The 27459-nt window shown below is 37.0% G+C and overlaps 1 protein-coding gene across 5 annotated transcripts in view; it reads right to left on the bottom strand.

Annotated features, from left to right (window-relative positions):
• Nucleotides 1-27459, bottom strand: part of PGAP1 (post-GPI attachment to proteins inositol deacylase 1) — a 67393-nt gene that overhangs the window by 17742 nt on the left and 22192 nt on the right. For 3 of the 5 annotated variants that reach the window (XM_088135686.1, XM_025164945.2, XM_088135687.1), the window contains 21 exons: nucleotides 26833-26885; nucleotides 26639-26705; nucleotides 24790-24895; nucleotides 23477-23532; nucleotides 22158-22241; nucleotides 21637-21686; nucleotides 17925-17976; nucleotides 17626-17703; nucleotides 16971-17046; nucleotides 16567-16640; nucleotides 16411-16462; nucleotides 13508-13574; nucleotides 10405-10510; nucleotides 8834-8872; nucleotides 6993-7082; nucleotides 6464-6557; nucleotides 4897-4987; nucleotides 4524-4709; nucleotides 1985-2120; nucleotides 1306-1347; nucleotides 6-229 (listed from right to left, as the gene is read on the bottom strand). In XM_088135686.1, the coding sequence (XP_087991812.1) occupies nucleotides 6-229; nucleotides 1306-1347; nucleotides 1985-2120; nucleotides 4524-4709; nucleotides 4897-4987; nucleotides 6464-6557; nucleotides 6993-7082; nucleotides 8834-8872; nucleotides 10405-10510; nucleotides 13508-13574; nucleotides 16411-16462; nucleotides 16567-16640; nucleotides 16971-17046; nucleotides 17626-17703; nucleotides 17925-17976; nucleotides 21637-21686; nucleotides 22158-22241; nucleotides 23477-23532; nucleotides 24790-24895; nucleotides 26639-26705; nucleotides 26833-26885 (1823 nt within the window). The remainder of the gene's footprint in view (nucleotides 1-5; nucleotides 230-1305; nucleotides 1348-1984; nucleotides 2121-4523; nucleotides 4710-4896; nucleotides 4988-6463; nucleotides 6558-6992; nucleotides 7083-8833; nucleotides 8873-10404; nucleotides 10511-13507; nucleotides 13575-16410; nucleotides 16463-16566; nucleotides 16641-16970; nucleotides 17047-17625; nucleotides 17704-17924; nucleotides 17977-21636; nucleotides 21687-22157; nucleotides 22242-23476; nucleotides 23533-24789; nucleotides 24896-26638; nucleotides 26706-26832; nucleotides 26886-27459) is intronic. The other 2 variants (XM_007425501.4, XM_025164946.2) reach the window with 2 other exon arrangements.

Here is a 27459-nt window from a genome sequence, read left to right as displayed (position 1 = left end):
ATTACCTGACATCTTTTAGCCAATACATTAAAGATGGACAACTAAGAAGCACAATCCATGTGAGTAAGTTGATGACTGTGATGTGCATTTTAAGACTATCTATAATGCTGTCAGTAGTCATGGTGGTGCTATGTGAGTTTCTTGCTTCTGAAGGGCAATCCTCTGATCTGTAGGTCTCCCCCGCTTCATTTTTTGAATCATCTGAACTAGGTTCTGGGTCCTTTGGGGACTATAAAAATATAAAAATATTTCATAGGTTTTTCAGCATTAGTTAATAAAATGTATAAAGAGGAAATTGAAATATCCACAAAATAATTCAATGATAGCATGGCCAACAATATACAAACATAATTCAGTCATTTAAATTCATGGGATTATATATTATTGTTTTATTTTAGATCAGTCTCCTTCCTGATGGAGGACAAAGACTGTTTTAAATGTTCTCCCCATCCTGCTTAGTTCTGCAACTTAGCACACATTCTAGAGCAAAATTTTGCAGGAGATACTGAAAATAAATGAATAAAAATATAAATAAATAGCTCTTTGTATCTTTTGACACACTATCTTGCCCTGAACAGAGCAGAAGTAAATTAAACTTGATATGAAGAACAGGAAAAAGGAAAGTGAAGAGAGACAAGTGCAAACCCAATAATATCTCTGTTTTCACTGAACAACTCAGTGAACCATCATCACTGGGTCTTTCATCATTTCTCCTTCTCTAATCACTTTCTTTACGTATTGTGCCTTTTAGATTGTAATCCTAAGACTGAGAATTGTAATTATTGTTTATTCTGTAAGATATTCTTAGAAGAATGGAGTATAAACTCTGAAAAAATAAAACACAAAGAGCTGGAGAGCTAACAGTGATATAAGCAATAGTCCTTATAAGAGCATATTTTTGCCCCCCTTCATCTCATGATGTTCTAGTTGCTACAAATGCCCAGGTTTCCTCTAATGATGTTACCTTGATGTCGACACTATCACTATATTTTTATGAAGAGTTATCCAGGCACTGGAAAGACCAAAATACAAAATACAGCAACAAGAAATCTATTTCTTCTTAAAAAGAAGCTATAAGATTGGAGATACAAGACTATAGTGGCAAACTGAACCTGATGTAATAAAGAGATTTTTCCCCCTTTCACCATTAAAAAAAAATAGCAAATCCCCATGGAACAATGTGAACAAGTCCAGGGTTGTAGTAATGATATTCTGCAAGCAGTAGGCAAAAACAGGAACTCTGTATGCCTTAACACCTATCTGTTCTTAAGGCAACAACAAAAAGCATACAATAAACAGACTTACCACATTAAGTTCAGATCTTAAATTTGAATGGAAATTAACAACCTGTAACAACAAGCATACATTTTAGTTCTGCCCCAACATCATATGCCTATGATCACAGCTTCCTGAAGTTAATGGTGTACTTTATGATTCTGTACTTCATTGTTCTACACGTTACTCTAAATATTTCTTAAGCACTTATCTGGCATCTTTGTGGTTTTTTTACATTGCTTGAGCACTTTACTTTCTTACCACATTACTGAATTCTTATATATTGCCTTCATACTTGGAACTTCTTTGGTATTTTACTGCTATATCATTTACAATCCATTTCTTAAAATATTTCAGTCTGCTTGTTTCCTTGGGTAGGAATATTAATGAGCATGGAGTGTGGGCCTATTTCAGAGGCAAAGGGAGGAATGCTGGCCATTGTATAACCTAGTCAAGAATTACCCAAGAGCTGTCCCTTCTTCTGACTCTTCTAGGTTGATTACCAGCAGTGTAATTTGGGCAAAGCAGTAGATTTTTACACACAGGTTGTACACAGACTCACATAAGGGTAGGGTTGATGATCTAAAGGCAGAACTAGCAAAAGCCTACTTTGTCCTCCATGCTTAGCATAAACTAGTAGGAAACTATCTAGCCAACCTGTAATCTAAAAATGTCATATTATATTACATAACTTTTATTGTTTAAATACCTTGAAGATATAATGAAAATAAGTCATCATTATAGCCAGTGCTCCACAGGTGGTCCAGCTAAGAAAAAACATCGAAACCGCAATACAAAACCTTAATCGGGTAATCAGACTGTTGTTAGATGGAGGTCCACTGGGTCTAACAAGTACAAAATAAACACATTCATGCAATAAAATATTAATTATATTACAAAGCAAAATGGCAGAGTTTAAACTTCACACCCAACTGTGGTTTATGGTAAGTACTGTTATGACTCAAGCTATGGACTGACTTTTCACAGCTCTAACATCCAAATGTTGGTTGAAAGCTGCTTGGTTGTTTTCCATCCTTTTATTACTCAATATTAAAGTGAGATGCAGTATTCTCAGAAGAAGTAATCATTCTAATTGATCTGCTATTTAATCACAACATTGGCTTTGCCTAATGAGATAAGCCAGCTAAGTTCCTTAATCATAGTTTGCCATGATGCCTGAATTTTGTAGGGTCACAGGTTATATATATAGATAGTCCTCACTATCTGACCACAATAGGGACCAGAATTTAGGTTGCTAACCGATTTGGTCGTTAAGCAAATCAGAGCTGATTTTATGACCTTAACGGTTGTTAAGTGAATCATGTGGTCAATAAGCAAATCCAGCTTCCCCAATGAATGTTTTTTGCCAGAATTTGCTTAACAACCACATGATTCACTTAATGACTGCAGTGATTCATTTAATGACCATCGTAAAAAGACTGCAAATCACAATCATGTGACCACGGGGGTCATAAAGCACTGTTCCCAAGGCCACTGTAACTCCAAACCATCATTAAATGAATGGTCATTAAGCAAGGACTACATGAAATGTGCTTTTTTCTTACAATTAGCTCTTCCTTATTTTGTGGCACAATTTACCATTATATACTTTTTCCACTTCATATGTAATATCAAACTATGATTTGTAACAATACACAGAGGGAAATAAGAGTGCACAAAAACAAGATACAAATCAATGGCTGGCTATTTTACTTAGTATAAAACTACTGTTTCATAGTACCATTTAATTAAACTACAAGTCTGTATATAGCAAGAGTAGGCAGGCTGATACCCTCAGATACTCTGGACTTCAACTCCCCAAATCTCTTGGCAGCAGCCTTGGTAGTCTACACTGATGGGAGTGAAATCTAAAACATATAGAGGCTACTATGTTTCCTACCCTTAGACTGTGGTAGAAGGGTGGGAGGATTTTATCAGTTACTTTATACATCAGAATATGTTACTCATAATACATAGTTTCATAGTTCTTCCAAAACAGTTTAAAATTTAACACGTCTGTTTATGAATACATTCTGTGTATACTGTATGCTGGCTTGTTCAAAACACTATTTCTGAATACAGAAATACTTTTCAGGAAGATCAATAACTTTCTTTAGTAACAAAAAGATGTTAAACACTTCATTTAAATTTAAGGAAGTTGCAACTGGCTTTTCAATTACATAAAATTCCCAACAGGGCCCATAGTATCTTGGAATTCTAAATAGTACAACTCAGCTAGATTATTTGAGGGGATTTTTTCTGTAAACAATTGCTTCTCAATCAAATACCAAGGAAGAAATCAAGTCAGGCATTTTCCTTGGGTTGAAGCATCAGAGCAGGACAACATTTGTATGTCTGGAGTCCCCTCCCACATGTCAAAAGTTAAAAGTGACAAGCTACCAGAGATTCAGAATTAACTACTTATCCTTTCTCCTTTTTGCCCACGTCCAATTAGAGAATTCAAAAGTTTGCACATAATTTTGCTATCTTTTCATTGGCGTAGCAAAAGATTATTGGCCTAATTCTAATACAAATTTTAGGCTGCTAAGTCATTTAGAAAAGAAGACCAATTTCTTTTTGTTTTTGTATCTCCAATGTAGAGAGCGAGACCTTGTCAGAGAAGGGGAGAGATTTTCCTTCCTAACTATTCTTGTTCTTTTCTTAAAAGGTAAAGACACCTTCAAGTTCTATTCTTGGTAAACATTTAGACACATCTATGTAGTTTTCTTTGCAGCAATACTTTCTTCTGGGATTTTTTTTTTTTTAGTGTGACTTTGGATATTAACTTCAGTCTTTCCATTCTCTGAAAAGATGACAAATCCTCTTACAGCAAATATGAACCATTTCCTGTATCCCGGATTGGTGGGCTTATTTTATCTATTAAGTGCAAGGGATGCCTGTAGAACATGGAAAAGTAGTCAGAAATGTCCTTGAAACCTTTGTTCTGCATTCAACAACAATTGGCTTCATGTGTCTTTTAAGTGATACAATGGCTTGCAGGTAATTATAGGTTCAAAGAGTGCTTCTTATGCAGCACTATGGCTTAGGGGCTATACCACAAACCTTGATTTACAGGTGCTTCAGTTTTAAGATGAATTAAGAAATGTCAATTCAGAAAATATTCTTGTGTTCTTGTACAAGGCAGAGAGAGTATACTTCTCAGCAAGTTTGCCAAATGTTGTTTCCAGTAATACCGCTAAACATTTTGCATTTATTTATTTATTTATTTATTTATTTATTGTTTTTACCTTGTCAAAACTAAGTGCAATGAAGATAAGAGCCTTATAGACCAATCAAGAAGTATGCCACCCCAATAGGCTATGCCAGTCCCAAACATAAAGAGAGTTAGGGATACTAAAGGAAACCACAAGTCCTGGTTGTTCATTGTGACACCATCCAGCTCTGAATTTCTGATTCCTTTAAACCAGTTAAGTCTAGAAAAAATAGACAGCATGACAGTTATTTGTTTTGAATACCTGCATTTCCAAAAACTAGTGATGATTAATCTAATTTTAGCTGCAAAACTTATGTTTTTAATATATATGCTATAAAATTAGTTACAAGGATACAAATATTTGAGAATTCTGTAACTGCAGAAAAATATATTAAAAAGAAACATACCCCAACAAGAATTTAATCATATACGCTAAGGGTTCTACTTTATAGGGCTTAGCTGCTTTAGTAAGAGCAGGAACAAAGTCTGAACAGTGACCTAGAACAAAAGAAAAAATATCTGAAACCACATGTTCACAAATTAAATGATAATATTCAGCTTTTTAGAATACACTTGAATATGCTTAAAAGTTATACCACTGAAGTCAATTATTTCTCAGACTATTCCTTTACTTGAGCACAAACAGAAAAAAAATAAAACCCAGATAAAACTATATTTAATTTAAAATAATGTTTAGTTCCATGTGTACATTTCCATGTCCAATTTACATGGAAACAACATAACAAATCCAACTTAGTCTTTAGAAATGTTATGCTTTTCAAAAGCTTTATTCCTATACAGGTAGTCCTCGAGTTATGACCATTCGTTCAGTGACCGTTATGCTGGCACTGAACAAATAGTACTTAAAGCACAGTCCCTGAAGTTATGGCTGTTGCAGTGCCTCCGCAGTCATGGGATCAAAATTTGGATGCTTGGGAGCCCACATGCATTTACAATTGCATGGACGCTTCAACTTCCCCTGTCTCCCCCCATCTCTGCCCTTTTGGCCCCCTGTACTCCAATGCTCCGCCGCCCTGCACTCCGCCCCCCAGCTGACCTTCACCATCTTCTTGCTCCCACTGCTGACCACACACACCCAGCCTGGCCCTTTGTGAGGCAACTGCTGGCCACGTGAGGCTTTCTTCCTGAGGTCGCACATGGTGTTTCCTTGCAAGGCCTGGGGAAGAAGGCCTCATGCAGCCAGTAGTTGCCTGTGAAGGGCCAGGCCAGGCGTGCTTGGTGCTGTGGTGGCTGCAGCTTTGCACTGCAATGCTGGGCCAGGCTGGGGCTTCTCAGGATGTCTGTGGCTTTGTGCTGCGGCTCAGGGGCTTCTTGCAGCCCCAGAGCTGCAGTGCGCCAAGAACCCCCAGAACCACACAATTCTGAGGCTGCTTGCCGCCCCACAAGGCGGGGTGCAGGGCAGCCAAAAAGATGGGGGGGGACAGGTGGTTTGGGAGAGTTGAAGGGGAGATAGTACCTTACCTTGGAAAAACTGAGGCTCAGGGCTGGGAGGGACCAAGCCAGGAATGGCTTGAATCGGGGTGTGTCCTCAGCTAACAACCGGTGGGATTCAGTTAATGAAAGCAACAGGGAGTGCTGGGATCGCTGTCGCTAAGTGATACGGTCACTGACATCAAGTTTTACAACCACATTGCTTAGCAACAGAAATTCCGGTCCCAATTGCCATCGTAACTTGAGGACTACCTATATTGTAAAAAGTTTGTTTTAAAATATGATCCTGCTAAAGTCAATAAGCTAAGCAATATTCATATTTTACTAATTACTAGCAAATTAACCATTTTATCCCCTTGCATTCTAAAAGGCATGTTTGATCATAAATATTTTTCAACATATCTCAGTCTTATTTTAAAAGAGATGACACAGTGTTTAAAGAACATAAAATGAAATGCACCGTGATCTAGTTTTATAGCAATAAACAAACCTGTGCTTAAAAATCTTTTCATGTCATGTTACCTGTAGACATTAGGGACTTTAATTGTCTTCTGTAGGCAAGAAGAATATTAGAAATAATGTACATAGGAAGAGCGTCACAATGGATTCTTATTACCTACAAAACAAAGATGCTTTATGGAAAACTAGAACATGGAAAAATCGCTCCACCTTTTCCTTAGTACCTTACCTATACTACCTCAGTAATTCTTACAATTCTGTACAGATACAACAAAATTTCTTGCTTGAGGCCATCCTGAAAGTTCAATGGATAGACTAAGAGTTGCATCAAAGATTTCCAGCCCTAACCAATTCATTACACCAATTCTTAAAAATCTGTTGATTAGGGGAAAAAAGTTAGGAAGTGAACCTATTTTTTCTTTTATTTGTAGGAAAATCATATCTTCCAATGTCAATATTAAAGAATAGCAATACAGTGTGAGTTGTGGAAGCAGCAGGTGTATGTATGAAAACAATTCAGCATAAATATTAGTATTCAGAGTGTGGTTAAAGATTAGCAATTTGCAATCTAAACTTGGAATTGTTCAATTACCTTGTGACTCTTAGAGTCATGTGACCTGCCAAATGACCAGAATCTAATCTTCATTAAAAAAAAACAAAAACCATGGACTATGGTATATACCTAAAAAACATAGAATGTGACCAGTTGTGTGGAACAAGTTTAAATTAAGGTGAGCAGGATTTAAACAAAACTAACCTGGGAATTCTTGCCCTAATACACCAACAGAGAATATCAGTTATCATTTTGTTGCTGGCCCATCCTGTTCAGAACCAACTAATTGGAGCCTTTCAGTCTGTTTAGAATGTTAATATCTAGAATAATGTAGTGTCATCTGCAATACTGAATCTAAATAATTTACAGTAAATTTAAGCAGCAGCAATGACAATACTATTTCACAAGCCTGCTGAAACTTGTGATTTATCAGTTTACTGTTTACTTAGAACAAATCACATTGCTTTTATATATTTTATATATTTCATTTCAATATTTCCTGTAAATAAATAACAAATCTGTAATGAAACTATGGGATTCATAAATCTCATATTATAATATACCTAATGACCCTAGACATGCTAGCTTAGAATTCAATCTTACTCAATTTAGTGGGATTGTTTAATTAGACAATTGAATTGCTTAGACTTTTGAGTGTGCAAAAAATTTCACCTATGAAATAAGGGGCAACAGATGTTAATGTACCCAGTGACAAAGGTAGTACTACACATGCTCAGAAAATTTGCCTTCCTAGTGTACTTCCCTCCCACAGTAATCATAAATTTAAAGTCTATCTTCAAGCAGGCAGGTATGCATTACTGAATTTAATAGAAAATGATGGATTCTACAAATTTGCATTTGCTTGTTCATAATATAGAGAGAAGAAGCAGATATTATTATCTACCCTGCTGATTCTTTTTGTTGGAAAAAGATAGTATGTGCATACTCAAAAGGAGCTGGAGCCAGCAGTTATTGGCACTGTTTCCTCAATCAATCAATCAATCAATCAATCAATCAATCAATCAGTTTGTTACAGCCCTAAGGCTGTAATAAATGTAAATAAATGTAAATAATGTTTTTCTGAATTATATATAAATAAAAAACCCAGAAAACTAATAAGTATAAAAGGATCTAAAAAATAATTAAGAACAGATATAATAAAGTAAAACAGGATAAAAATAGTATTATAAGAAATTCCAAACTTAATTAATGGTGCAGCATATTGTACAGATGGTAGCACAAAACTGGGAGATTTGAGAAAATATTCTTGAGTCCTTGCCTAAAATAAGTAACATTAAGTAGAAATCACACTCCCTGCCAGGAATTTTCTTCAAGATAGGATAAATGAAGGTCTGTCTAGAGTCCTTATATAGGGAGCAGCATAGTAGCATATGGCTTAGAGTTTCTATGGAGCCATCACCACATGGACATAACCGAAGATACACAGGAGTTCCCTTAAAACGTCTCAAAACGACTGCTGAGGCCAATGCATCCAGTCTGGCTAAAGTGAAGGCCTTACAAAATTTCAGAATTGTAATGGATGATAAATAAAAGGCTGGAGTGAACCCTTTTGGAAGAATATGATAAATGCTGGGGTGTGAGACCTTACTTAAATTTGTTTGGAGATCTATATCCCAAATTCATTGTTTGAGGGCACTTCTAGCATTATCAAAACCTAATGAGCACAAACTTTCCATAGAGAAGGCCAGTAAATGAATTTTAACTAGGGCTTTTTTAAGCCATGATGATTTTCTCAGGTAACACCCCACCCTCACAGTAACTAATCAAGTAAAATGTATCAAATTGTATTAAGTTACAAATCTTATTTCTCTTAATCTACTTAAACATAATTGTGTATAATCTGTTAAATAAAATCTTACCTGACCAAGGACCTGCAGAAAAGAGGTCTTGACAGTTACCTAGTTTAACACATACATCAAAGATTCTTTATTTAAAAACAAATTTATTTAAAAAAAAGTTTAAAAACTCTTACTAGAAAGATAAATAAGTGGCCATAATACACAGTATGCCTACTAGATTAGATTGTGCATCAACTCTAGTCCCTCCTAGATGAAGACTCCTTGGCCATAGTGATCCACATTTTCAGTGATCTCCATATATGGTTACTGAAATGAGTTACGGAAATATATGGTTACTTCTGAAGGGTGAATTTTATAGCTTCTCTCTTCTTATACAGCTTACAGTCTCTTTCCAAGCACAGACTGAAGTGCTGCTGTTAACATTAATCAGACACTCTTGGGGTCTTTTTTGCCTCTGGAAGTCAGATCTTCCAAAGACAGAGCTTCTCAGTTCAAACATCTCCCAAAGTGGCTTGTTACCTCATACCAACACTGATGCTTTTCACCATTAGGTTGGGACTATTTATCCCCCCCCCAACACACACACACAATCATCATCAGTACTAATGTTTTTCCTAGTCCAGAGAGTCACCTAGCACAGTTCATTATCTTGGTTTCATGGCTTCAGCTATGCCATTTATGGAGTGATAGATATACCTTATTCTTGCTACTTTCCCCATGTCATCACAACATCACAATTTCATCAGCTAGAGAGAAATGTAGATATCCTTTAAGGAATACAACACAGATAGTCCTTGGGTTACAACAGCAATTGGGACCAGGATTGCTGTCGCTAAGTGATGCAGTTGTAAAGTGTGATGTCACATGACTGCATCGCTTAGGAACAATCCTGGCAACCCTGATTGCCGTCGCAACCCCAAAACACACAGGTTAAGCAGGAAGTGCGTGAGTCCCAGGTAAGGAGCATGGGGGTACCAAGGGTGGGTGGGGGAAGCCCTGGGAGGCCTGGCAAAAGCTGGGCACAAATTGGTGGAAGCCAGGGAAGGGGGGTGCTGCAGCATGGTGCGAGCACAGTAAGGCCGGGGGGAGGGTGGATGGTGCAGTGCAGCCAAATGCAGAATTGCCGGGGGTGGATAGCGCAGTGCAAGTGCAGGAAGGCTGGGGGGACTTACCAGAGCAACTTGTGACCTTCCCTGCTGGCTTCCCCATTGATTTTGCTTGTGGGAAGCCAACAGGGAAGGTTGCAAATGACGATCACATGACTGCAGGACGCTGCAACTGTCATAAGTGCAAGCTGGTTGCCAAGCGCCCTTATCGCGATCACATGACGAGGGCACTGTGATGGCCAGAACCTGGAGGACCGGTCATAAGTAGCGCCATTTGCAACTTTGAGTACTACCTGTACATTTAAAATGAGCCCTTAACTCACAAATAAATTGAAGATGAAAGCAAAGATTATTTAACCTCAGTTGTTCAAAAGACCTTTGTTATCTTTGGGTACAATCCATAGAACTACTTTGTGACTGAGGCAACATACAAATTGATAAAATAAACAAACAAACAAACAATATAGGCTACCTTGTTCTGAAGAAAAACAGAAGGAATTGAACATTTTTATAGCTTTTACTTACTTCATACTGACAATCTGAAGATGAATACATTTTCAACAAAGGAACTGAAGTGTCATTTATAGGCTGTGCAATGTGCAGTTTTGCAGAAATCTCAGTCAAAGGACTCCTAAAGTAGTTAATTTTTAAAACTTAGTCTGCAGAGCAAGGCATCAAGTCTAAATAGAAATCAAACGTAAGGTAGACATATGTGCTACAGCTAGCAGGAAGCAGCAACAGGAAAGAGTAACACTCAGTTTAACAAGCATACACTAATGCTTTTTGTGCAAGTCCATCTATTTTATTTATTATATATTAATCAAATTTATATCCTACTGCAATCACAAAAGACTCTTGGCAGCCCACAAGAAATAAGTGAAAACAATAACAATACATTTTATAACAAAAAGCTCTAGATTAATGATTCAGAGTTTCATATTTTGACAAATGGCCCAGTATTTCCATACAACTGCAAAAGAAACTTGAAAAGAGGATCCAATCTAATTAAAAACGCTAATGAATCCTGGTTAATGTTAATCAGAAATAAAAGTTCAGACTAGGACTGAAACCAGCAAGTGGAAGATGGAAAGTATTTGGAAATGTGAGAGTTGAAAGGAGTGATATAGCCTCTTCCTAGACTGTCCTTTTTGGAATTATTCCATAAGAGGCATACAAATGGGAAGGATCATGAACTAGTAGGGAAATATTCACCATGATGTGTGTGTGTGTGTGTGTGTGTATCTGCATGTGCACATTTGGATATTTCCATGAGAATTCCCATTAAAAAAATGGCAGAAAATATCCAACATCATACCAATGTGCATATGTTTGTACACTGATGCACACACAGGCACACAAATATATTCATTAGGCTGTTTCCATGAGCATTCCAATGAAGGAAACCCAGAACTGATAAGAAATGCTTATTTCCTGCAGATATCAGAAACACATGTGACAACACTGGAGAATTCTTAGTCTCTCACTCCCTGTTGATCCAAAACATCTTCAGTCTTAAAACTCCACATTGTGTTCTAAAATAAATGTGACCCCCTTTATCTGCATATTGTCAAATTCTATCCGGCATCACAAATGAAAATCCCTTATCCCATGGTATTTTATTCATCTTTATTTAGGTCAAAGACCAGGATAAAAAACCAGAAATGATCAAACAAAAGCACCATAAAAATAAATTTTGATGACCTTCTATATACATGTATATCATATTCTAACATATTATTATTGTTGGTAACAAGGTCAGCTAGATGTTTCAACTGGATTTGGCATTTATTATTATTATTATGGTTGGTCACACAGTCAGATATTTAGATTGGATTTGGCATTTTTTATTCACCTATCAAGTCCTTCCCAAGGACCTGGGATAGGGAGATGTTGTTTGATGGCATTAAAGGTATTGGTGCAGGATATAAGCTGTTCCAAATAAAGCTGCCTTTTGCAATTGACTGATGGTGATTTTGTCAATGCCGATGGTCTTCAAGTGGTGCTCCGGATGCTTTGGGACTGCACCCAAGGCGCCTATTACTATTGGTACTATCTTTGCTTTCTTTTGCTTCTATTTCTACTTCTATTTGCAGGTCTTTCTATCTTGTGATTTTCTCTAGTTCTTTCTCTTCTATTCTGTTGTCACCAGGTATTGCAATGTCCACTATCCAGACTTTTTTGTCTTTCTTACCAACAATTGTTGCTGCTGTTGTGCCTTCAAGTCAGTGTTGTCTTCTGGTGACTGCCTGCAGTTTTTTTTGGCAAGATTTCACAAGTGGCTTGCCATTGCCTGCTTCCTAGGGCTGAGAGAGAATGACTGGCCCAAGGTCACCCAGCTGGCTTCATGCCTAAGGCGGGACTAGAACTCACGGTCTCCTGGTTGAGTTCTCCTGATTTCTAGCCTGGCGCCTTAACCACTACACCACCAGGCTAAAAAGACTTAAACCTGAACTAAAAATAACCTAAAAACTAAGAATAAAAGCAAGGCATTGTTTAAAGCTAAGACTACAGTCAGGACCAGAAATATTGGAACAAGGATAACTGTTTTGGCATTTGGCCTCTGTACACCACCACATTGAAGTTGAAGGAAACACACCCAGATGGGAGCAAAGTCAGGACTTTCAGCTGTAATTCAAAGGGCTTGACAAAAGTTGGGCACTAGCCATTCAGGAAGTACAGCCAGTGGCATACACTCCCCCCCCCCCACATCGTTGGTGGCTCATAAGTAATGGAACGAATGGCTGACAAGCAGCTGCATGGCCAGGTGTGGCCTGTTTCCTGGGTACCCCGTGACCAATCAAGCAGATAAAAGACCTGGAGGTGGTTCTGAGTGTTACATTTGCATTTGGTAGCTGTTCACTGGAACTCATGAGGTCCAAATGCCAAAACAGTTTATCCTTGTTCCAATATTTCTGGTCCTGACTGCATATCCCTAACCAGAGCTAAATGGCAGAACTCTGAAATACATTATTAATATCACTAAAAATCCTAAATTTAAAGCTGTTAGATATAGTTAGTCTATTTCAGTCAACAAATGACAGCAATCAGAGGATGTCAGCTCCCACTTAATTTTAATAGCAGTGTGGCAGAATTTGGCAAATCCAAGGAAGTGGAATCCAACTGGTCTGAGAGGAGCGTTTGCATATAAAAGGAGTCCATATGCCCAGGGTATTTTGCTGTATGAGAGTAAATGAAATGAACTCTGGAATTCTGATCAAAACTGCAATATACAGTTTGATGAATCTACAGTGCCTTTCCCAAAGCCTGTTTTAATCCCAACCAAGGTCTGGGATAGAACTACATTATCAGCACACAAAAGCCGTGGTAAGTCTATGAGCCACCTTTGGGGGAAGAAAGTCAGGACTGTTCTGATGGTAAACCAAATCATTTATATACAAGTTAAAAGGTAATGGCACCAGCATGCAGCCCTGCCTGACTCCCCTTACTAAAGTAATTGCTTTAGCCAGATGACTGTGTGGGGTAAATCGGATTTTTAACTTAAAACTTTCATGAAACTTATCTATCAGAAGTAACAGATACCTATCTATTGTAGAATTGGCAGATGAAAATCCTTTACAGCATAGTATATTTCAACAATATAAATAAAGAAGGAATGAGAAATCCTTACTGTGACAAAGTTAAAGAATCTTCATGTGACCATGGGATATGAAGTTGATACACACTGGGTTTTCTTTCTGAAGGGACAAATGAAAATACAACATGAAACTTTTTTTAAGTACTTCAAATCATAAGGCTTTGGGTAGTACCCAATTAGCTCCTGTCAAAAGAGCAGCTTTGAACAATAGGAATTTGTTCTTAAAATCTGCTTTTGGGGTTGAGGAAGTTTATTAACATCTCCAATCCCCCACTGCACAAGCAGAAATCCACTCCTGAGACTGCTGCAGCAAATATGATCAAGCTAACTAAATCACTGCAGTAATACTAAAAATGGAAATATCAAATGCTACCTGCTAGATATAAAATTATATTTCGGAAACTGAAATAATTGTCACTTTAATCAAAGGTGACTACCAGCACCTTGAATTGCACCCATAAGCACATTAGCAGCCAATGCAGCTTGCAGAGCAGAGGTGTTACATGTGCTGAATGACTGGTGCCCCTAACTGCCTGTGCTACTGTATTGTGCACCAGATGAAGTTTCTGAATGCTCTTCACGGGTAGTCCCATGTAAAACTCATTGCAGTAGTCCAACTGGGAGGTCCCTGGGGCATGAGGGCCTGTGAGGATGGCCTCCTGGTCCAAGAATAGGCAAAATGCCCATTCCTAGCCGTGGCTGCCATCTGCTCCTTGAGCAGGAGCCAAGAGTCGAGGAGGACCCCCAGATTGTACACCAGTTCTGTCTGAGGCAGAACCAAAGATGGAAGGTCCCTGAAACCAGGAAGTTCAAAAGCCCAGAGCCACTTGGTCTTGGTAGGGTTGAGCTGAAGCCTGCTGCACCCCGCCCAGAACCCCACAGCTTCCAGGTACTGAGACAGAACCTCCACCTTTCAGTACATACAGTGTTATCCATTTTTACTATGAATTTCAGTTGAAAATCCAGATGTCTCAGAATTTTTGTTATGTTAGATTGTCAACTGCCTATCTTCCATATTATCTCACTCCATGTGTACATATGCTGAATAATTTTGTTTTATTTTATTTTACCAAAAAAGCGTTGCCAGTTTATAAAAGTGGATGCTGTACTCACTCTAGTTTCTGGCACTTTATTCATTTACTGCCACACATTAAGACACAGATGCTTTCCAAGCTGCCAAAGTGCCTTTTCTTTTGACACTACTGTGAATAGAGGTCACTTATTTCAGTTTTGTACTGAACTATCCTTTTCATATTTCATAATACAAGTTTAAAAAGCATAGCAGATTATTAATATTTGGACAATATAATCTTTTTGGCTTATCTAATTCCTGTTCTGCAGAAATAAAGAGGTTACATTCATATATCACCTTAACCAGATTTAAACAACCCATATCATAGCTTAGTGTGATGTACAAATCCAGAAAGATGCTTACCATAATTGGGAAGAAAAACACTGACCATAATATTAAAAGAAACTGTTTCAGAAAAAAATCAAACAAAAATTCATAATGCTTCATTTGCTCATATTAATTTTAACAGCTTTGGCAATATCAAATAGTGCAAATAGTGGTCATCCAGAATATGGCTGGATCATGGGAGTTAGAGTATGCATCACTTACATTATATCAATTATACAGGTTGTCAATTTATTCTGATTTCAATTCAACATACTAGTAAAACTATTTTTTATATACAAAACCATAAGGATCACCTTCTTCTCTATGAATTGCCTGGACTCTAATATCAGCTGCAGTGGCCTTGAGGATAAGCCCTCTTCTAAGAGAAATAGGCAAAGGAGTCAAAGCTTTCTCAGTGGTTGACCCTCTAATTGTGGCATTCCCTGCTGACTGACTGATGTATGGCTCCAGGAGTACACATCTTCAGATTGGACCTGTAAAACCACTTAGTCTCAGTAATTTCTCACTAATTTTATTGTGATGCTACTAGTCTGAAACTGTTATTAAAAGTGTTTATTTAGAACTCTTTATAGAATCATTCTGGCTTATACAGTATACTGATGTTTCTCCTGATGTTTTTAAGTGGCTGTCGATTTATGAAAACTACTTTTAGGGCATAGTCCTAAATGACTGATAGTGTTTTGTGTTTTGTTTTGTTTTTGTGCCAAGTCAGTGTTGACTCCTAGCAACTGTCTGGACTAGTCCTTGCAGTTTTCTTGGCAAGATTTTCAGAAGTGGTTTGCCACTGCCTTCTTCCTAGGGCTGAGAGAGAAAGAACTGGCCCAAAGTCACTCAGCTGGCTTTCTTCCTAAGGCAGGACTTGAACTCACAATCTCCCGATTTCTAGCCTTCACTACTACAAGCTGGCTCTCACTGACAGTTCTAATGACCAAGTAAAAACTCTAGTCACACAATTTTGTCACACTGATTGATATAGATGCATATCGTGAAAACTATGAAATAGTAAAGGCAAGTATATTCAGCTTTTGGTAGTATATCCTAGCTTGTATACCTGAGGAAAACCATTCAAAAGCTGTTTAGTAGTAATGCATGAAACATTTCAAATTCAAAATATTTTGAGCCTGAAACATTCCATCTGAAATATTCAAATTTGAAATGGGATTTTCTGACCACTTCCATAAGTCTCTTCACCTTAAGCTTAAAACACCTTGGTTCAAGCTCAAAACTCCCAGAAATATTAGACTGGCCGGTTTCAGACTCATAACAGGATGTTTTGGATGCAAGATATGTCAAGAAAGAACAGAAGTGTAAACTTTCTGCATCAGAGAGCAAGCCAAGAAACTTACATTTGCTGTGGTAACAAGCTTCTCACATCGAATTAAGTTTACTTTTATATATGGAGGTAAGCTATAAAACTGATTGAAGAAATGATAACAAAGCAACAAAATATGCAAGTAACAAACAAGAAGCATTTTTCTACATTAGTTTCAAAATGATATTCAGGAAATAAATTTACCTTTGAGAATCTGGCAGTTACTCTGTATAAAGATCTTAAAAGCCTGATATATCTAAAGAAAAATAACATATTACATTAGTATTCCTTCCCAGAACTAATCCATATTAGATTCTACCCAAACATATAATGTATATATACTTCAGAAATCATTACTACCTGACCAAAATGTTGGAGTTGAACAATGTGAATAAGGCCAGTTGAATTTAGTTTGATTTTGCTTGAAGAAAATCCTGCAGAAATTATTGTTTTGTTAGTTAAAATTAACAAAAATGAAAATAGTTTGGATTTTTTTATCGTAAGCCATCTTGACTGTTAGATTGAACATAAAGATAGACACAAATTCCTTATTAATAAAACATAAATAATAAAAGGGAAAAATTTTAAGCACAATCTTATTTACATCCATCTAGAAGTAAGCTCCACTGAGTTCAGTGAGAGCAGTTTCCAGAGAGGTGTATATAGGATTGTAGCTTTAAAGTCACTATTAGAGGAAGGGGGAGAAGCAAAATTAATCCATATGTATTAATTTATAGTTGTCAAATGCAATGAATTAAACTTACCAAAAGTAAAAAGATTGGTTACAGGGAGTTGCGCTGTTCTTGAAACTTCATTAAAGAACTCACAGTCCAAGGTAAACTGCAAGACAAATATACAAAACAATTGTTTAAATCACCCCAGATTACTAACAGTCAACTTAGCATCAGGTGATATGGTTTCAAGAACTGGGCATGATTATATTAAATTGTACAACATACTGTCATTGATAATTAAAGTCATTATTAAATGATAACAAGAATAATGTAGGTTTGTGTCAGTGCATGTGTTCTGAAGACTGTAGTTTTGAAAACTACTTATTGTCACCTTATAACTAATATGTGGATTCCTATCCATTCCAAATATGTCAATTAGAACTTTGTGGGTGTTTAATCCAGATACCAGAGAAACAAAACCAAAGGCTTGACTGATTATGTGCCATCATACAGATCCGTCCTCAACTTTCGGGTCTTCCAGTGGTGCACCCTTCACCACTGTAACTGAATCCAAGCAAAGGCTTCGTCCATTATAAATATATCAACTCTCCACATTTATTGCAGCATCTGCTAAAGGTCAGAGTAAGATTGTTGCTATGGTAATTTTACCATGAAGTAACATGCAAGGTCGTTTAGGGTATTCACATTTCATTTCTGGAAACTCAATTTAAAAAATGAATTTTACCTTGTTACCACCAACAACTGGTATGTGAAGCACAATATGAGTCAGAGATGGATAATCTTGAAGTTTCAAAGTCACAATCTAAAAAGCAATACAAACAACAATAATGCTTGAGTCTTTTCAAAAATTCAGGTTAAAGATTATTTAATTATATTTAATTATATAATTATATAATATATAATAACATTAGAACTAAACATTTTACTGACGTCTGAGATGATACACTTCATATTAAGTCACAGATCTACCCAATCTACCCAATTCACTTATATAGTATTGTTTTTGAAGTTCTAAATAAATACCTTAACTGTTGGCAGTAATTCAGCTTTCCAAGTCAAATCAACAGCTTGCAGACTGTGAAATTTATATTAAAATGAAAATATTAGAACTGTTGTACAAAATATTCATGAATACGTATTCAGAAAGAAATGCATAATAATCCATTCAAAACTAGTGCTTTTCTGCATTTGAGTAACCAGGTTAGAAAACAAGTTTAATTTCACTATTATTAATATTCAGTGACAATACAGTAAGAAATAGAGTGTCCACAGGAAGCAGTTTCTTAGAAAGTATTTAGCTGATATTTGTGATTATTTAAAATGATGTTGTTTTAAAAAGGAGCACAAGTATTTTGTGGTATTCATTTGTGATGAGGCAGACACAAGAAGTGGACTGTGTATTTATTAAGATCAGCTTGGACTCAACTCTGATCTGGAATAAAAAAGAATTTAACATATTGCAAGAAACATACCATTATAAAATGTTTTTTGTAATGAAAGAAGGAAAGAAGGAAGCAAGATATCATTACTGTAGGTAAAGGTTTGGAGATAATGGCAGAGAACCCGAAAGTGGGCTAGGACTAACTTTATAAAGTGGGTAGAAGTAGTTCAGAGACCAGGGCTGGGCTGGTAACAACCCACCAGAAGAAGGATCAGCAAGACCTTAGGAGATGGATATTTGTGTACCATGGGCTATGGACTGATCTGTCATGGAAAAAGAGCTGTAGAACACAAGGGGAGGTTAGGGAGGTTTATGGGACAACCCAGTAAGAAAGAACGTGGGATAGGAGTGTTTTGCAGGATGCATGATGGAGAAAATCCTGAAAGAAAGAACAGAGTGACTGGTGTTTGTGGATCTCATTTCCTAGTATTGGGAGAAGTGGCCCTGAATGAGAGCATGTCCATTATGGGTTCAAGGAAAAGATTTAGGTTTAGGTTCTCAGGCAAGTAACATATCTCACCACTTTGCCTTTATCATATGGGTTTCTGGTAGAACAGAAAAATGTGATTTAAAAGAAAAATAATAGTTTTGAAGCTCAGTCTCTATCTTGGTCTTGTTTTCAATCTCTAGCCCAAGCTAGTTGTCTTTCAATCTCACTAGCCTATCCTTCTCTGAAATGAGTATGTTATGCCTTGCCACTCCCACCACAGCAGTTCTTTGTGAATGATGACTACTTGGCAGCCATTTGGTAACTATTTCCTATAATTCTCTCTCCAGATGACATGTTTTATACTACATTTTATATTGTTTTATATTTTATTGTTTTAAGCATTGCTTTATTATGTGCTTCAGTAGCACGTTTATTGTAACCACAGGTCATAACATACATTATACCATAAAATATACAAAATAACAGTAACATAGTAAGGTTATAAAATGAAGTAATAAAGAGTATTGTATATATGTAAGAAGGTTAAAACAAGATAAAGCCAGAGCTAGAACTAAGAACTTGAGTACTTTTTTCTAAATTTAAATGACAGCAGAGCAAGGTAGTAACGTGACTAACAGTTGAGAACAAGTCTGCAAGAGGACAGTTTAATTGTTCAAGATCTGAGCCCTTGAGTTCACTTACCATCTATAATTTGGCCCTAAACTCACTGTAAATGGGGCAGTGGAGGACATAATGAATAATGCCCTCCGCTTGACCAACACCACAAGGACAGAGGCATTGTTCAACAGGGTACTTACAAAATCTCCCTGGACTTCTTCCAAATGGGCAATAACATTCTCATCTCACCCCCAGATCTCAGCCCCATACAGCATCTGGGCTATCGCCTTGTCCTGGAATATTTTAAGTTCAGCTGCCCTCCCTTCAGCATAGAAAAACTTCTGAATAATGCCCACTGTATGTTGGGCAGTTGCTAAGACAGTACTTAAGTGTGTTTTCAATGTAAGGGACTTATGAAAAGTGATGCCTTTCCTGGATCAGGATGCCCTTCAAACAGTCACTCGTAACCTTGTTATCTCCCAGATAGACTACTGCGATGCAGTCTACATGGGGCTACCCTTGAAGAGTATCCGGAAACTACAGCTAGTCCAGAATGCAGCCGCGTGGGCTATTTTTGGAGCCCCAAGAAGGGCCCATGTAACGCCGTTGCTCTGTGAGCTGCATTGGGTACCAGTATGCTTCCAGGTCCAATTCAAGGTGTTTGTTATCACCTTTAAAGCCCTACATGGCATGGCACCAGGTTACCTAAGGGACCACCTCTTCCCCATGACTTCAACCTGTCCCACCCAATCACACAGAGAGGGCATGCTTCGGACCCCCTCGGTAAAAGAACTCTGATTAGCAGGGTCCAGAAGGCAGGCCTTCTCTGCAGTAGCCCCCACTCTTTGGAATAGTCTGTCCCCAGTGGTGAGATTGGCCCCTTCACTCCTGGCCTTCCAGAGGGCTTTGAAGACCTGGTTCTGCCACTTGGCCTGGGGTGGGGAGGGAATACTTCAAGCGTGGGGATGGCTAGCCCATAGAGGCCTGCTGTCTTCAGCCCCAGATCTTTCATCTTTTGGGATTCTCCTCTTCTTTTTTAGTAATGTTTTATTTAAATTTTTATGTTTTATGTATTTATATGTATTTATGGTTTTAATGTTTTATGTGAACTGCCCTGAGTCCCCCACTGGGGGGAGATGGGCGGGGAGAAATTTAATAAATAAATAAATAAACAAAGAAAGAAAGAAAGAAAGAAAGAAAGAAAGAAAGAAAGAAAGAAAGAAAGAAAGAAAGAAAGAAAGAAAGAAAGAAAGAAAAGAGGGGCACTGCTCTATTTGTTGGCATTAATTGTCTACCTTTGTTTAGTATTACTTCTGCCAGAGACCACTACCTTTGTTTTACTATAAGTTATCCTCAGTTTTTCCCTTTCACAATAATCAGCTAGTCTGAACAATAATCTTCTAAAGTCAATCTTGGCACAGGAAATAAGAGCCATGTCACTGAGATACATTAACATTGACATTTTCCATCCATTAAGTGAGGGGGAGAAAAAATATTGTGACTGCATGGCCACTACAGTATCATTAATATGAAATAAGAAAGGAACAAATAAACAGCCCTGTTTAGCTACTCTCTCCAATAAAATAGGGTTTGACAAAGACCCTTGTGGGCCCATTCTTACTCTGGCTATAATGTATGTAATTAAATTATTAGTTTGAGAAGGCACCTATCAATCTCTGCCCTTGCTAGTTTCTCCCATAGTCAAGACCTGTCAACTAAATCAAAGGCAGAGGTAAGATCAATAAATGCAACATAGAGTTGTTTTGTATGGGTATATTTCTGAATAACATTCTTCAAAGTGGTGCAGTGATCTACTGTGCTATGCCCTTTTCGAAACCCTGCCTGTTATGGATGGAAGAATTGTGTTTCTTCCTTCCAATCTTCTAATTTATTGCAAAGATATCTGGCATACAGCTTAGAAAAGATATCTAGCAGGCTAACTGGACGATAATTAGCAGATCCCTGCCAGTTGCCCTTTTTGAAGAATGGGTATATTATACTTTGTTTCCAATGGGAACATATAACATGTTTTATCTCTTTCTGAGAAAAGTCTAGTTAGGATGGCAACCCACCAGGAATTGTTCATATACCTCTGGAGGTATCATATCCTTTCCAGGGGCTTTTTCAAGGGCCATGGTTTTTGTTGTAACCCACCTTGAGACGCTTTAGCCTACAAAGTTATATTTTGAAATTTTAAATAAATCATAATTGTTATTCATAATTTCATAACAATAAAATATGCTTACCACTTTGATGAAGTACTGTTTGCACAACCATATATCCAGCTATTTGTATCCTATTGTTTAAGAAGAGATGAAAACAAATAAAGAGCAAATTAAAATATATGTAGATTCCTACTGCTTTTTTTAACCTATAAATATTTTAGTTTAATTTTTCCTAAAAATATTTATCAGAAGCAGCAGTGGCTGCCAGCATTGGTGCAAACTGCTTTTGTAAATGCTCCTGTTGAAGTGCTGCTAGGACAGTGGTTGTTTCTCCTGAAAGTGAAACAGCTGAACACTCTCTTGCAGCAGGCACTTAAAAACATTTCCTAATACTTCCAAAGGGCTACTAATACTTTGAAGCAGCACTCCAAAAAACAGATGATGTCATGGAAAGCTTGTGAGTTGGCTTACCATAATGACATCATCCAGTTCACAGGAGAGGGTAAGAGAAGCTGTAGGTTTAAATCATTAAAATTCCTTAAAACATATGCATTATAATATAACAATGAAAAGGAAGGTTAGGAAGGAAATAATTTTCTCACCAACATACTGTTTTTGCAGTGGATATGAGTGTATGATTTTCTGTGGCTTGAGAGGGAAAAAATAAAATATTTTCCATCTGATTCCTGTTCAGAAAAAGACAATGTTTACTTGAACATAATAAAACAATTACACTTAGAAACTATGCTAGAGCATTTTGAATGGCAGAACAAAATTTTTAAATATTGAAAGTATTCTACCATAGGGAACAATGAGAAATTGAAAGAAGTCATTTGCTCTCTGTTTTCCATGCAAAGACCACAAATGTAGATATGGTGATAATCCATGCTAAATGTTATTTACCACTCAACTACAGAAACATCAGCTAAGGGAATGATTAAAATATTTTTAATTCCCACAGCAAAAAATGGAAGCAATAATTAAGCATGTTTGTTGCAGCAGATGCCTGCACAACCATAAAACTGAACAAAGGTAAAATTTAATAGCAATGGGTTCCCTTCAACTTAGCACAAACAATGTAACAGCTGCTAAAATGCACTTCTCTGACTACTGGCTTGAGGCTTCTTTCCCACGAATATGCACAGAGCACTTAGAAATTTGCTTGCAAAATTCAATAAAGCAAAACAGCTTTTGCACTTGCAGTCCAAAAGTTCAACAGCATAGCAACATCTGTAATGGACATGCATATTGCATGTTTTTACATTTTGCAACTAGTCTGAAAAAGAAAGCTTAATATAAAGAGAATACACATAGAGAGACAGTAATATAATTTAACAACTCATGAATTCTAATTTCCCATAGCAAAGAATTTAAATTCATCAGTAAACCTACCTACCAACACCATGATGATCTAAAATAGCTCTCCCTCATGCCTTCTCTACCTCCCCTCAGTTTCAGCAAAGGGGAACATGGAATAGAACCTCGTCTGCTATTTTTATTCACTAATCCTCTCTCCAAATGTCCATGGCTTGGACACTTTTTTAAAAAATCCAGGCAGATGTGAAATGATATAAGTGATTTGTTCTGAGTTTACAACATTTGGCTGTCTTCTTGACTTCTGAACATCTCAAGCTACAAATGTTTTGCACATCCCAACCGCTAGACGGGAATTGGGGAGGCCTAGATTCAATATTTACCATACCATATTCAATTCCAGATTTTCCATCAGAGGAGGAGCTGTAAATAAGTGGTATAGCACATATTTTTCATATGGAAGGTGCTGAATTCAAACATTAGCATCGCTAGGTAGAGATGGAAAATAAACCTGCCTGAAATTAAAGAGGACCTTATAAAAGATATAAAAATTAGCTCCCATGTAAGTTATTAAATAATTCCATTTTTAAATGAAAATATTACTTACATTGTATCCTTTGTAGGACCATTTTGAAGTTTTTATCTTGATCCAAATGAATGCTCCTGAAAAAAAGCAATACTATTCCTCATACTGGAATACATTTTTTCCTCCTCTCCTGCTGTACAACACCACAATAATTTTGCTTTGTAATCTAAAATAGCATATCTCCTTTTAACATGGACAAATACTTCTGAAATGATAAAAACAAATTCTCCTCCTCTGATTTTAGTTGGAGCAGGCAAATTAGCATCAATATCAGTACAAAATATTCTTTCTCAAGCTTTTCATAAATAAGTAGGGCTTTTAAATCTTTATATCTGATAGTTTAGGTTGAATAACAAACATTAAATCATGAAATGGTAGATTTTGAAAATGGTGGTTACAATGGTGAGAGGGATTTAGGAACCTACAGTAGAAGATACTTTTGCCACATCATCATATATCGGTCTGCTCAGAAAAGCATTATGAGAAAATATTCACATGGAACAGCAACATTTATTTAACCTATACATTTGCCAAGCCCCAGACATCACGTAGAGAAAGAATAAGCACAAATACAAAGAGATAAATGGTCCTGACTGTAGCAAAGCAAGCACTCCAGCATTTAAAAAAGGAAACAGAAAGCTACCTTAGGATTGGCTCACACTGCTTTTTTTTTTTTTAATCATATATGTTCATACTGGAAAACTGTAGTTATAATCATAAACCTGAATGCTGAAACTTCAAATAAACCACCTGGTTCTTACCATAATAATACTCAGCATCGCACAAGAGATCCTTATTTAAAAAGAAGCAGCTATCTGACAAGTTCATAGCTGAGACAAGATCTGACCTATGACTCCCTACAGATAGTCCTTGTTTAGCGACTACAATTGGGACCAGTGCCTTGGTCATTAAGTGAAGCGGTTGCTAAGTGAAACTGCAACTGTGCTTATGATCTTCAACTTTCCTTTGCTTTACAGATCTGTGAAGGTTGTAAATGTGAGGACTGATTGTAAAGATACTTTTTATCACCGTTGTAACGGCAAACAGTCACTAAACGAAGACTACCTGTATCGTAACTCAGTCACCTGTTTTGATGAGATTTTATATTACCAATTTATATCAGTGACTGTACAGAAGATTTTAAGCCATGTGAATGACTCCTATATAAATAGGGCTGAGCTTTGCAGACAGAAAATGGTCCCATGCCATTTTCCAGAAATTAGAGGGAAAACTGAATGAAACATATTGATTCAATTCACTTAGATTTAATACTGCTCTTACTCATCAAGGAAGTCATACACGCATAGTAACATTCTAACACTGGACACACTAACCTGTTAACTCAGTAAGCGACTGAGGTTTTTCTTCAAATAATTTTCCTGGATTCCTTAAAAAGTGGTGATTCAGGACTAGCAGTTTTCTTTTTGGATTTTCTGATATCTATGAATTAACAAACATTTTAAGAAAAACTAACTAGCTTTTGATGCCTAATGTGAGGCCAGCCATTATTAACAAAATTTAGAGCTAATATTTCCCAGACACAGAATCAATACCTTTTCAGCTTCAAGCAGGATCATGTAGGCTTTGGCACATTTGCAACAAGCAGTCCCCAAGCTCCCTCAACCCCCTTCCTTTCTGCTAGAGAGAAAAGAGTTTCTCCTTTGAAAAAAATCAAGAAATTGTTAGATGAAAGGCTGGAAACTGTAGTTTAAGGAGTTTTACTCTCTCTCTCCTCAGCCTTAGATTTAAGCTGGAATCTGCAGGTAACAGAATTTTCCAGGCAGAAAATTAACACAGAGGTAGTATCTTTTCCAAGGCTGGTCTATTCTCTATAGAGGATTAGAGAAAAGATAACTAAAAATTGCACTAATTTTAATTTCTGTGTCTGCTGGTTAATGTTTTTTTTTCTCCTGCTGTTTATGTTCTCTGTGCATGCTTAGTATATTGCATATTTTTTTAATGCAATTTGGAACCTCTTTTACAGCAGCGTTGCTCTAAATGAAGAGCAAATCCACTCCCTCTGGCATCTGCCCAGAGCCTTATACAGTGGTACCTCGGGTCATGAACGCTTCTGTTCACAAACAATTCAGGTCACGAACAGCACCGTTCACAAAATTTTGCTTCCGTTTGCGAACTCCGCATCTGGTGACGAACAGGATCTGCGGCCATTTTCCCTGCCGTGACACGTGGTCGTGGCTTCCTGTAGGGAGGGGGACTCTCCCTCCAAACAATAACCGCCTCCCCACCCGCCTTCCTGTCCTCCAGGCCAGAAGTCGCCTCAAGCAAAGTTAGCGTTCTCTCTCTTCATACTATACTGTACTGTACTTTGTTTCATATTTTTGTGGTTTAAAAAAAAATACATATGGTTCAGAACGGATTAACCGTATTTACATTGAACCTTATGGGAAAATTTGATTCGGGTCACAACCAAAATCGGTTGGCGACCAAATTCGTAAGGGTCAGAACGGATTAACTGTAGTTAAATTGAACCTTATGGGAAAATTTGATTCGGGTCGTGACCAATTCGGGTCGCGACCAGAGTCGCAGAACAAATTAAGTTCATGACCCGAGGTACCACTGTACTGCCCTTTATAGATTTTCCATGTGAGTTCCTTTTCAGTAAGGACCTGTGATTTGAACAACTTTTATTTTTATCTCCTCTACCGCCCATTATTTCAAATGTTAAAGGGAAGTTGAAAAGGGATTTTTACATTTTCTCTTTTTCTTTTTTGTTAATTTTGTCTATACTTTGTTAGACTGAACTATTTCTCAAGGTTTCCATAGTCACCTGCCTCAGTACTACAGGACCAAGAGGTGGCCACAGAATTCATTACATGATTACCATCTTTTTTTCTGTTACGTGCCAGGTAAAGGCACCCCCTTGGAGGACAGATGGGGCAGCAGTAACTAGCACGCTATTACACCTAGGCAAGGTTAGGGTGTGGGGTGGGCTTCTTGGAAAGGAGGTTGAGACTCTAAACTTTCATCTTATGAACTCAGCCCTGCCACTACAATGGCAATAACAGCCTGGTTAATTAAAAAAAAAAATCTTTGTAACTCTAACATAATATGAAGTATAGGTAATATTCCTGATATCTTTCTTTATGTACAGTAATGTTAAAAAAAATCAAATAATAAATGCTTTTTCCAGAAAGCATGCACAAATCTTCAAGGAATGCAAACCTGTTTAGTATTTTCATCAATAAGGTCAAAAAATGCTCTGACGGTAGCCAAGATCAATTCCTTACACCTAAAAAAGAATATAAGGGAAAATATACTTGTAAAAACAGACAAAATAAAAGTCAAATAATAGCCAAATAAAATATTTGTATAACAGAATACCAGTCTTTGGATCTAATAGGCTTTTAACTACTCACCAAACAATGGAGAGATGATCTGTGGAAACCCAGACTCGAGGAACTGCTGAACTCTGATTAAGAAAGGATTTTTATTATTTGTTTTAAAACTGAACAGCCAAACATTTATTTACTAGGAGCTTACTATCTTGCTGAAGAAAATATGGCTGAAATCCTGCTTACATTATAATGACTAAAATCCAAAAAACTAGCATGTCATATAAAACATTTGATTCTTTCCATCCCTTTGAGCAGCGGACGACTCTGCCTTATTGTACTTTGAAATGTCTGCTCATTTGGCCGTGCAGCATGCAGTACTGTTGCTTGAAAAGCACAAGGAAAAATATGGCCTTACATACTTCACATAAGAGGCCTCCATTATCAATTTAAACTGTGTGCAGATTCACAACATTTGTTTATTGATTTAATGAATTTGTGAGTCGCCTCATTCATTGAAGCATCATTAAATAAGGATTAAAAACTGAAATACAATTATATAAACTGGATATAAAATTCTTAGGCTGATCCAACAGTTTAGTTACAGCTAGTATGATTTATACACCCTTTTCTAAACAGGTTTCTTGTGCAAGGGACTTGGAGCAAAAATCCAAGCTAGACAGCAGCAAAGAGAGAGAGGAAATTGTGGAT

This window comes from Python bivittatus, unplaced genomic scaffold (genome assembly GCF_059951505.1).
Source record: "Python bivittatus isolate LINGU-HERP-01145 unplaced genomic scaffold, Pbiv_v1 ctg000200_np1212, whole genome shotgun sequence".
Lineage (NCBI taxonomy): Eukaryota > Metazoa > Chordata > Lepidosauria > Squamata > Pythonidae > Python > Python bivittatus.
This window is presented reverse-complemented; position numbering and strand designations above follow the sequence as displayed.